Source organism: Balaenoptera acutorostrata, chromosome 1, assembly GCF_949987535.1.
Source record: "Balaenoptera acutorostrata chromosome 1, mBalAcu1.1, whole genome shotgun sequence".
Taxonomy (NCBI): domain Eukaryota; kingdom Metazoa; phylum Chordata; class Mammalia; order Artiodactyla; family Balaenopteridae; genus Balaenoptera; species Balaenoptera acutorostrata.
The window spans coordinates 44,723,831-44,736,027 of NC_080064.1; the positions used below are offsets into that span (position 1 = coordinate 44,723,831).

A 12,197-nucleotide genomic window follows, 5' to 3' on the forward strand; every position below is an offset into this window, starting at 1 on the left:
TCAGTTTTTGGTGGTATTTATGTTCTGAAAGTTGCTGTGAACACAAATTAGTGAATACTGAACAATTGCTCCTAGGGGAAATACAGGGTTAGGCTCCTGCCAAGTTTCTGCCCACAGCATTTTTTGTCAGCTGATCAATACATAACCTTCTTTTATGTGTGTTTCTGTTTAAAGACATCTTATTATTCACATATATATATTAACATTGAACTCAGAGCCAATAGCACTATAACATCTTTGAACTAAGTTCATGTATTTTCTTCATAGTGCACCTCACACCCGTCTTGTATCAGGTATACTAGATAGCATTTCAGGCACCATGCTTGGGGACCACTTTTAAACAGTGAAATCATCAACAAAAAACACAAAAATGCGAATAAGGTGGCACTAAATAGATGAGAAGCACCTTGGTTTACAGCATGAGCTGAAACAGAGCATGGTTCTTGCTTAACCTCAGCTGAGAACAGGCACGTGGGGCAACTCACATTTTCTGCCACCTCAAGGGTTCTTCTAGTATTGATTTGGGAGTTATAAACACATTTTTGTGAGCAGGAAAATCTGCAAATTCAAAATCAGCCAATAAAAAGCATCCACTGTATACACCCACAGTATACCTACATATTCCTTCTATTCAGTACTAAAGGCTTTGTTTCTATCACCTCGTTTAATCCTCACAAAACAACACATGAGAATGAGTTTCAGAGAGGTTAAAAAAGGTCACAGAGCTAGTGACAGAACTTTGGTTTTCATTTTAGACATTCATGTAATAAAATCCGCCCCCCTCCCCCCAGTGTACAGTCCTATTTGTTTTACGCGTGCAGTGACTCTTCTAACTACTACGACCAATAGGATACAGAACAACTCCAACACTCCGAAATTCTTCCTGAGGCTACCCTTTTGTGAGTCCGGTTTCTGGCCAAGCCCTGCCCTCAGCCTCAGGCCTTGCTCCAGGCCACACTCCCTCTCATCATAGAGAATCTAAACCTGAGTGGCCGGTACCAGGCTATAGAGCTTTTTTGCAAAGGCTGAGAGGGCCTGGGTCTCGAGGCCACCTGTGAACTCCAGTCTCCGAAGGACTGCCTAACCCGCGCCGCCCCGCCAGGAGACCGTGCGGCCACGCCGCAGGCGCCTCGGTGCACGCGCACGCGCACGCGCGCGCTCCCACGCCTGCCCGCCCCGCCCCCGGTTCTAACTGCTCCGGCGCAGCAGAGGTTTCAATAGTCCTGCGGGCGCGTTAGGCCAGTCGTTCCTACGTTAGCTGCGGCTCCCGTGCCCAGAAGTGTCCGAGCCATGCATGTGGACATCTCACAGTCTCCGCTCCGGAACCGGGTGTTTGTGGTGGGCGTTGGGATGACCAAGGTAAACAGAGCCGTGGGTCCCCGGAGGCGGGCTCCCTGCTCTGCTCTGTCTGGGTGAGGCCTGGGGAGATTCGAGGTGACCGGGAACCGGGGGTGGGGGGGGGGAGTGAGAATCAGATTTGGGGCTGTGCGTCGGTCTGTCCTTCCTACCCGGAGGGCGCCCGGGGCATCCCACCGCCCAGCTTGGCTTCTTGGCCCTGGGGGCATCAGAGTGGCGGGTGGGTTGTGATGTAGGGTCTGTTTGCGGGATCGTAATATCGCAGGGTTGTTCCAGCGGCCATATCTTCCTCCTTTTTTCCTTTTCTCCCTGGGGCGCAGTTTGTGAAGGACGCCCTAAGATGACCCAAAGTCCGCACCTCCTTTGAATCTGGGTGGAATCCTAAGATGTGTGGACCTCTGACGGAGGCAAGGTCCGCCTCACACCCGAAAGGAAAGCAGGTCGTGAATGTCGCCAGCTCTGCACTTCCAGGAATACTCCTTGTAGGATCCCTTCTCAGGGACAGTTCCAGTGTAGATGAGGAGGAGAATCATTAGTGATGTCGGCGTCTCGGCACAGGTGGCAGGTTTTCTGGATCCTCCGACCTTTGTTGTTCCTCAAGTGGTACTCTTCTTGGTACTCAGGAGGCCAGAGACTCCTGCAGTCTCACTTATTGACATCCTCACCACCTCTGTGCTCTAGTGATGCCAAACTGCTTTTAGTTTCACCCCAAACATTTTTATGCCTCTGTTGCTTTGCTTTCTGTTTTTCCCACTACTTAAGACCGTTTGTCTTCACTGGTTAACTTATTTGCATTTTTATTTTTTTTTAATTAATTTATTTACTTTTGGCTGCGTTGGGTCTTCGTTGCTGCACGCGGGCTTTTCTCTAGTTGAGGCGAGCAGGGGCTACTCTTCGTTGTTGTGCGCGGGCTTCTCACGGCGGTGGCTTCTCGTTGCGGAGCACAGGCTCTAGCTGCACGGGCTTCAGTAGTTGTGGCACGTGGGCTCAGTAGTTGTGGCTTGCGGGCTCTAGAGAACAGGCTCAGTAGTTATGGTGCACGGGCTTAGTTGCTCCGTGGCATGTGGGATCTTCCCGGACCAGGGCTCGAACCCATGTGCCCTGCACTGGCAGGCAGATTCTTAACCACTGCGCCATGAGGGAGGCCCTTATTTGCATTTTTAAAAGATCAATTCAGACCTTCTCCAAGAAGCCTCCTCTGATCCTCCTGACTTTCCCACATGTTAACTTAGTACTTACTATTTTATCCTGAAGTTGTTTTTATGTCTATATTCTTCTTTTGCACGTAAGCTCCTCCAAGGTGAGTACCATGTCTAATTCATTGCTGTATCTCTAGCACCTTGAAAATGCCTTGTGCCTGAAGACCTCAGTGAATGTTAGTTGAACAATATTAAATGGATATGCTTTATGAAAGAGAGTTCCTAGGGGAAGTTCTCTTTCTGAGAAAACAGCGTTAAACTTGTTTTTATCTTACCCAGTGGGCTGAGTACACAAAGCAATCAAGACATGTAAGTAGAAAAGTCAGCTAATACGTTATGAAGCAGATACTTGGAGATCATCTGTTGTTTCATGGGAAAGGGGACTTCTGGTATAGGTGTACAGTAAAACCTTTTAAAGTATGGTATAAATACAGTCAGATCCTCCACCACTGGCTGTTAAATGTCTGGTTATATTGGCTATATAGAAAAGCACTGAGTTTTGGGAAGTAGGAGATGTATTTATTTTTCCTCAAGTTGGGAGGTGGAGGTGTGGGAGGTGTTAGTTACAATCTTCAGGGAAGAGATTGGGACTATGGACAGCAGCTTTATTGATGTGCTTACTAGGCCAGTGTACTTCTCTCTGGGTTTGATCTTTTGGAACTTGGGGGAGGGTTTAATGAAGAGGGAGAAATTTAGCAGATAATACTTTAAGCTCTGTTGGTAGATCTCAACTGGTTGTGGTTCTTAATTTGAATAGCTGAATTCCTAGACAACTTGAAGTTCTCCTAGTGAGGTTTTATTATCAGTGTAGGAAGTTAATTCCTATGGTAAATTAGAATTCTCATGATGCATGTCAAGAGGTTTTAACACAACTAAATCACAACTACTACCTGGCTGACAGCAGGCCGAGTCCCTTTGCTTATGCTGCCTACCTCCTGATATGCCCTCTTTTCATCAATTTAAATTCTGGCTATCTTCAAGAACTGGTCTGTCTTAGTCTGTTAGGGCTGTATAACAGCAATGCCTTAGACTGGGTGCCTTAAACAAGAAATATTTATTTCTCACAGTTCTGGAGGCTGGGAAGTTCAAGATCAAGGCACAGGCAGATTTGGTGCATGGTGAGGTCCTGCTCTCTGGTTCATAGACAGCTGTCTGTGGCAGAAGGGGCAAGGGAACTCTCTGGGCTCTTTTTTATAAGAGCACTAATCCCATTCCTGAGGGCTCCATCTGCATGACTTCCCAAAGGCCTCACTTCCAAAAATGAAGAACTAGATTTGTGAGTTAGATATCAATATATGAGTTTTGAGAGGACACAGACATTCAGTCTATAGCAAGACTTCCAAAATGTACATCCTGGTTTAAAATTAGCCTTGAGGGACACATCTTAAATTGGTAAAGAAATAATAGTATAAGAATATTTAGAAACATGGCATTTTATAAAAGAAGAAATATCTAAAGGAATTGAAAATGGATGTTTTGGGAGCAAGTAAGACTAGCGGGTGGAGAGTAGTGGAACAAGATTGCTGTTTTTATTATAGGCCTTGAGGTAGGTTTTTATTTTTATTTTATATTTATTTTTTGCATTTCTTTGATTAAAAAAATAAAAACTAAAAAACAAATATAAACAGAACATTACCAGCACCTCAGAAATTACTCTCTGCCTTCTTCCAGTCACTGACTCGTTGCCTGCAAAGGGTTACCATTATCCTTCTGACTTCTGACCTTTAATATCATAGATAATTTTGGCTTTTTCGTTCAACATTATGTTTCTGGGATTCATCCTTAATTTTATGTGAGGTTACAGATTGTTCATTCTCATTGATATAACATAGTCCATTGTGTGAACATTCCATAATATATCCAATTTATTGTCAATGGACATTTGGTAGTTTCCACCTAAACATGCTTTTCATTTTGAAGGAGTAATGTTGTATTTGTTTATTTGCTTGACTAATCTTTTAAAAACTGCCTTGATTTCAGTAAGAAATGAGAAAGTGCAGTCATTTCACTACCTGGATGATAATGTGGTTATTAATAGGTATTACTTGGTGGAGCCTAGTAGCACAGTACTCTCTCCTTATAGTAAGTGCTCTCTGTACTACATGCTCTGATTGTAATTAGTGAACGGAAGAGTAACTACAGGGGAAATAGGTAATTTGGGGCTGCTGAATTAGGGAATTATGAAGGATTCTCTAATTCAGAAGTTAATGAGGAATTGGGGTGGGTAAGAGATAGGAACAAATGTTAAACGTTTTGTTTTGGTTCAGTTCAACAGATATATTTTGGCACTATGCGATAAAGTGTGGCATTTAAGTCTAGTATCTATACAGTGTTTCAAACTGGGTTTTGTGATCCATTGCAGGGGTAGTGATGTCTGTTTAGAAGGTTGCCTCTAGCATTAAAAAAATTGAAATAGAATCGAAAATACTGTATCAATATAACAAGGATAAGTATTTCATGAAAATTTTGCTTCAGTATGTGTCTACTGGGTCATGTTGTATGTTATTGTGGTTTGCAGTTAAAAAATTTTTGAAAGCCAATTCTCGTTAGCACAACGTCTGACTAGCAGACCACTCCATCTTATCTAATTGATCACTGTATTTGGTAGATTTTACTTCACTTATGCTTCTCAGGTCTCTCTGCTTCTTTCCATTCTTTCTGCTGCTATCTTAGTTAACTCTCACTTGGGCTATTTCAGAATTATGCCATTTGGTCTTACTGCCTCCAGCCTTGCTCCGTTCATTCATTTCTCAACATTGCATTTAGAATGATCTAACGTGCACGTCTTCTCGGCCCAGTCTCTCTCTCTCTCTCTTTTTAAAGTAGGGCTTTATTTTTCAAAGCAGTTTTAGGTTCACAGCAAAATTGAGCAGAAAGTACAGAGGGTTGCTACATGCTCACTGCCCCCGACCCCGCCGGAAAGCCTTGCCCACTATCAGTAATCAGCATTAGAGTGGCACATATGTTACAGTCAGTGAACCTGCATTGACACATAATTATCACTCAAAGTCCATAGTTTGCATTAGGGTTCACACTTGGTGTTGTATATTCTATGGATTTAGACACATATGTGGTGACACGTATACATTACATCATCATACAGAATACTTTCACTGCCCTGAAATCCTCTTGCTCTGCCTCTTCATCCCTCCCTCCCCTCAGTCCCTGACAACAACTAATTTTTTTTTTACTGTCTCCATAGTTTTGCCTTTTCCAGAATGTCATGTAGTTGGAATCAGACAATATGTAGCCGTTTCAGATTGGCTTCTTCACTTAGTAATATACATTTAAAGTTCCTCCATGTCTTTCTGTGATTTGGTAGCTCATATCATTTTAGTGCTGAATAATATTCCATTGCCTGGTTTTACTACAGTTTATTTAACCTTTCACCTGATAAAGACATCTTGGTTGCTTCCAAATTTGGCAATTATAAATAAATCTACTCTAGGGCTTCCCTGGTAGTGCAGTGGTTAAGAATCCGCCTGCCAATGCAGGGGACATGGGTTCGAGCCCTGGTCTGGGAAGATTCCACATGCTGTGGAGCAACTAAGCCTGTGCACCACAACTACTGAGCCTGAGCTCTAGAGCCCACGAGCCACAACTACTGAGCCTGCATGCCACAACTACTGAAGCCCGTGCGCCTAGAGGCTGTGCTGCACAACAAAGACACGCCACCGCAATGAGAAGCCCATGCACCGCAAGGAAGAGTAGCCCCTGCTCGCCGCAACTAGAGAAAGCCCACATGCAGCAATGAAGACCCAATGCAACCAAAAATAAATAAATAAATAAATAAATAAATTTCAAAAATAATAAATAAATAAAGCTACTATAAATATCCGTGTGCAGGTTTTTGTGTGAGCATAAGTTTTAAACTCATTTGGTAAATACCAAGGAGCGCAACTGCTGGATCTTATGTTAAGAGGATGTTTAGTTTTGTAAGAAACTGCCAAACTGTCTTCCACAGTGGCAATACCATTTTGCATTCCACCAGCAATGAATGAGAGTTCCTGCTGCTCCACATCCTGTCAGTGTTTGGTGTTGTAGTGTATCTCATTGTTTATGTCAGTCTTTGTTTTTTTTTTTTTTTTTTTAAATCCACTGTCTTCAGGATAAAGCCCAGGTGTCATAGGAGGGCATATAAGGTCACTTGTGAATTGGCTCTAGAACCAGGTTGAAGTTTCAGCTCCACTAATTATTAGCTGTGTCTCCTTGGGCAAGTGACTTAATCTCTGCCCTTGTTTTCTTATCTTAAAATGGTGATAAGAATAGTACCTACCTCTGAGGGTTGTTGTGAGGATTAAACAAGTTAATACATATGAAGTGCTTAGTACAGTGAGTAACAACAGTAAGTGCCCAATAAATATTAGTAATTATCATCGTTTGGTCCTAAGTAATTTTTCTGTCCTTATCACTTGCCATTTCAAATCACGTGTTTCAGCCTCTGCAGTATAAAATTGTTTGCATGTAAAATTGTTATATTCTGTCATTTCCAGGCCTTTGCTCGAGAATTTCCTTTTCTTTCACTTGGCTAACTCCTACTCATCCTTAAAGACTTAATTTAAACGTCAGTTCCTCTGGGAAGCCTTTGTAGTCCTCCAAAGCTGGGTAATTGTCTCTCCCAAATCATTCTGTACTTATGACACTGTGGTGTAATTGCCTGTTTTCCATTAGATGGTAAGCTCCCGGAGGGTACGAACTGTATATTATTTATTATCAGAGTCCAGAAACACGATAGGTGCTCAGTATGTTTTTGTTTAAGTGAATAGATGAATGAATTTCTGCAGTTCTCTGTTGTGAAAAAATCTAACTATATTTGTTTCTATTTATTATCTCCTTCTATATTTCTAGTTCACAAAGCCCGGAGTTGAGAATTCAAGAGACTACCCTGACTTGGCAAAGGAAGCAGGTAATAAAGAACGTTCAGATCTTTGAACATTGTAGTTTATTGTGTGGTCTGTCTTGATTGTGGAGCAGCCTTGCAACCTTAACAGGAAGCTGGGTCAAAGGAGATGTTTTAATTTCAGGGCCAAGCAGTCTAAGCTTAGGTATCAGCTGTTTAAGGGAGTGCTGGGAAACACAGGCTTCCCACTCATGGAGACCTTGGGAGCTTGGTGGTCCCATGAAGTTGTTCAGGTACAGTCCTCCTCCTAGGAAGCCTTCCGCTTCCTCCTATTCTTGCCAGCTTGTTGCCAGCAACCCAAAAAGGGTTACTGTGGTTTTTAATTAGACACTGCTTGTCTCTACAAGTACCTAGTGCACTCAGTGTTCATAAATTAGGTTTCATTTGAACTCCATCATTCAACTCAGTATTTAGATATTACTATACAGGGAATCAGAAATCTCTGTCCCCCAAAAGGAAGGTTCATGAGATTTGATTAACTGATGCTGATTTTCCAGGTACACACTGTTCATTTAATGCTTTTTTTAATTTTTATTATTTTTTTATTTTTATTTTTCTAACTTGGTTTTCTTTTTTTTTTAATTTTTAAATTTTATTTAATTTATTTTTTTATACAGCAGGTTCTTATTAGTCATCAATTTTATACACATCAGTGTATACATGTCAATCCCAATCTCGCAATTCATCACACCACCACCCCCACCCCCCCGCGGCTTTCCCCGCTTGCTGTCCATACGTTTGTTCTCTAAATCTGTGTCTCAGTTTCTGCCCTGCAAACTGGTTCATCTGTACCATTTTTCTAGGTGCCACATATATGCATTAATATACGATATTTGTTTTTCTCTTTCTGACTTACTTCACTCTGTATGACAGTCTCTAGATCCATCCACGTCTCAACAAATGACCCAGTTTCGTTCCTTTTTATGGCTGAGTAATATTCCATTGTATATATGTACCACATCTTCTTTATCCATTCGTCTGTCGATGGGCGTTTAGGTTGCTTCCATGACCTGGCTATTGTAAATAGTGCTGCAATGAACATTGGGGTGCATGTGTCTTTTTGAATTGTGGTTTTCTCTGGGTATATGCCCAGTAGTGGGATTGCTGGATCATATGGTAATTCTATTTTTAGTTTTTTAAGGAGCCTCCATACTGTTCTCCATAGTGGCTATATCAGTTTACATTCCCTTGGTGTATTCTATTTTAATGTTTTTTTCCTGTGGCTATCTGGGATCATATTCTATATGTAGTTTTGTATCCTGATTTTTAAAAACATTATTATAAACATTTCTCCACTTAAAACTGGAAAAAATTAATTTTTGCATATTTCATTATATATTTATGCCGTAATTTTTGTTGGATATTTGCTTCACAACTTTTTGATATTTTAGAAGAATTATAATAAACATCTTGCTGAACACAGATATTTGTTCTGATCTCTAGTTATTGTTGAGGACAAAGCCTAGAAGTAGACTCACTGGAACAATGAACATAAACAGTTTTAAGACTCTTGTCAGATTATTTTTCAGACGGTTTATATTATTAGTTTCAGTAGCAGCATATGAGAATGCTCTTTTAAACATAATCTCATCAACATTATTATAAGTAAAACATTAATTTTTTTGCTCATACATTAAGCGGGAAAAGATAACTAGTCTGACTAAACCAATCCCATAATCAATCATATATCTTCTTCAGTTATAAAAAACTTCAAAGTAATACATTCATATGGTTAAAACACACACACACACACACACACACAGATGGCTTATACTTCCCAGGCCTCTTCCCCAGCAGGCAACTTCTTTTAACGGTTTTGGCTTTAGTTCTTCTGGTGATTATCTCCATGTCTCTAAATATTTGTTCCACCACACTTATTCCAGTTTTTGATTTATCAGTTTTAGACGTCTGTTTGCTTCTCACTATGATAGTTGAGGATTTAGGTTACACCTTATCTCTAGCTTGAACTCTCCTCTTCCTAGTTTATTTTCATAGTTTTTCTCAGTTCCTCCATTGGTCATTTCTGTACCTTTGGATAGCATCCTTAAAGCTTCATTTCTTGTTCCATAGACAGGGTCATCTCTTGATCCTGGCTTTGTAAGATGACCATATGAGTGCTCCCACACTCCCGCTCCTCAACAATAACATTCTATCCTATTTTGTCCTCTAGATGTACGATAGAGCCACAGAGATGAATAACACACCTTGACATTAAGGAGCTTTAAGACTATTGGGATTTAATATATTGATATTTATAGTTAGGTGTACAGTTAGAATAGGAAATATTAAATATCAAAAAGGCGGTATGAAAAAGTGTTACAATAGCTTAGAGGAAGAAATGATAACTTTTGAAAGGTAAGATAACTTCTGAAAGTCTGAGATGATTTCATGAAGTATTTGTCATTTGAATTGAACATAGACTAACTAGAGGTAGATTTACTCTGGGAAAACTCTAAACTTATTTTTACTCACTTAAAGTGCTATGTGATAATTTTTTTTGTTTTTATAGGCCAGAAGGCTTTAGCGGATGCACAGATCCCTTATTCTGCAGTAGAACAGGCATGTATTGGCTATGTTTATGGTACGTAGTAAACTATATATTCTAAAAATTACAGCAACTATATAAACAATGCAGAGGAATTTGTGAATTTAACCCTCAAAACTCAGAGTTCAGGGTCTTATTCTTATCATTCCTAGATTTCCCTTATGTGTCAGCCTAGTTTAGTATATATATATATATATAGCCATTATTGTACTGCCAAAACAGTACACTTTTTATTAAATTAAAACACTTTTTATCTTTTTGTTCTTTGTTGTCTTAAAATTTGTATTTATTGATTTTTTGTGTCTAATAAAATTTTTTCATTAAGATTTTTTTTTAATTAGAAAAATGATGTATACTATTGTAATTAAAAAAAGGAAACACAGAAAAGCACAAGAAAAAATAAGTCACCTGTAATCTCATTATCCAGAGATTATTACCATTACTTTTTTGGTGTAGGTCCTTCAGTGAGTATGAATGTGTGTGAATATGTATGTACACATAATTTTCTCTTCAATTTAGGTCCTAGTTACATACTTTTTGGTAACCTGCTTTTCTCATTTTATTGTATTCAATATTTCCCATGTTATTCAGTCTTCTTTCATTTCATCATTAATATTTTTCAATTTTTTTTTCTGGAATAGATTAAATATTTACATGGTACAAAAATACAAAAGGTAGATGTTTATCTAGTGGAAAGTCTCACTCTTATTCCTGTCTCCCTGTCTCATGATTCCTTTTCCTTAGACAACCAATTTTACTAATTTCTTTTTTTTATTGAAGTATATTTGATTTACAATATTGTATTAGTTTCAGGTATACAGGAAAGTGATTCAGTTATATATATATTTTTTCAGATTATTTTCCATTATAGGTTATTACAAGACATTGAATATTGTTCCCTGTGTTATACAGTAAATCCTTGTTGCTTATCTATTTTATGTATAGTAGTGCAATTTCACTAATTTCTTATGTATCTTTTCATAGGTAATTTATCCATATAAAAATAAGTATATGTGGTTGTATAAATACCCCCTCCCCCTTTCTTTTGTTACACACATGGTAGGATAATATACACATTATTTTGTACTTTGCTTTTTTTAAAAAAATTATTTACTTATTTATTTGGCTGCACTGGGTCTTAGTTGCCATGTGCAGGATCTTAGTTGTGGCATGCAGGATCTTAGTTGTGGCGTGCGGGATCTTTTAGTTGCGGCATGCAGGATCTAGTTCCCTGACCAGGGATTGAACCCAGGCCCCCTGCATTGGGAGCGTGGAGTCTTAACCACTGGACCACCAGGGAAGTCCCTATATTTTGCTGTTTTTAACTTAGTAGTACTTGGTGACTATTCCAAATTGTTTCATAAGGAGCTTTCTTGGTCTCTTTTAATGATAGCATAGTGTTCCATTGAATAGATTTATCATGATTTATTTAATCTGTCCCCTTTTAATGGACATTTAGAATGTTCCCAGTCTTTTTACAGCATTTTAAATTATCTCATGATATTCTAGTCTTGGGGATTTACTACAGTTTATTTAGCAGTAGGAATGATACCCTATTCTTGGACATTTTAAATTATTTCTAATTTCTAGTTACTATAAAAGGCTATAGTAAGCATTACTGTAGATGAATCTTTATTTATGTCTATGATTATTTCTTTGAGATTTCAAGATATCAAGAGAATTCTTGAAGGGAAATTTACTAGTTCAAAGAGATGCACAATGTATTTATGAAAGGGAGGTCCTGAACCTTACTGTTTTCCCTGAAGACTTCTGGAGAGTCTGTATCTTCAGGTGTTTCCATCATACTGCTCCAGCATGTCTGCCTTGGTGGACATGTTCCTTGGGAAAGGGAGTCAAATGTGTTTTTACTTGGATTACATTCCTCTGGAATACCCTGGCATGCAGAATCTTTTAACTTTTTGAAGTTATGAAATTTTACATGAAGAGAAAAATCATGGCCTTTTAATTAATTAGTTTAGTTTTAAAAGATTTATATCTGACAGTGTACATGAAATATTGCTGCCTATCATGCAGCCCTAGCCAGATTGAATTGTTTGCTATTACTTGGTCATGTTTCTACTTTCCTACCTCTGTATTGTGTAAAGAAAGTGCATATATACTCTGTGTTTTGAGAATTTTTATATTTGCAGAGTAAATGATGCTTCATGCTAAAACTGTTTCTGAGTAAGATGTCAAT

The 12,197-nt window shown here is 39.1% G+C and overlaps 1 protein-coding gene across 2 annotated transcripts in view; it reads left to right on the forward strand.

The window, feature by feature from the left end:
* Positions 1-1,188: 1,188 nt before the first annotated feature.
* SCP2 (sterol carrier protein 2) overlaps positions 1,189-12,197 on the forward strand; it is a 158,441-nt gene continuing 147,432 nt past the window's right edge. The window contains exons 1-4 of one of the 2 annotated variants that reach the window (XM_007164441.3): positions 1,219-1,359; positions 1,677-1,796; positions 7,404-7,461; positions 9,965-10,036. In XM_007164441.3, the coding sequence (XP_007164503.2) occupies positions 1,743-1,796; positions 7,404-7,461; positions 9,965-10,036 (184 nt within the window). In that variant the 5' untranslated portion in view covers positions 1,219-1,359; positions 1,677-1,742. Of the gene's footprint in view, positions 1,360-1,676; positions 1,797-7,403; positions 7,462-9,964; positions 10,037-12,197 lie in introns of both variants that reach the window. The other variant, XM_007164440.3, reaches the window with a different exon arrangement.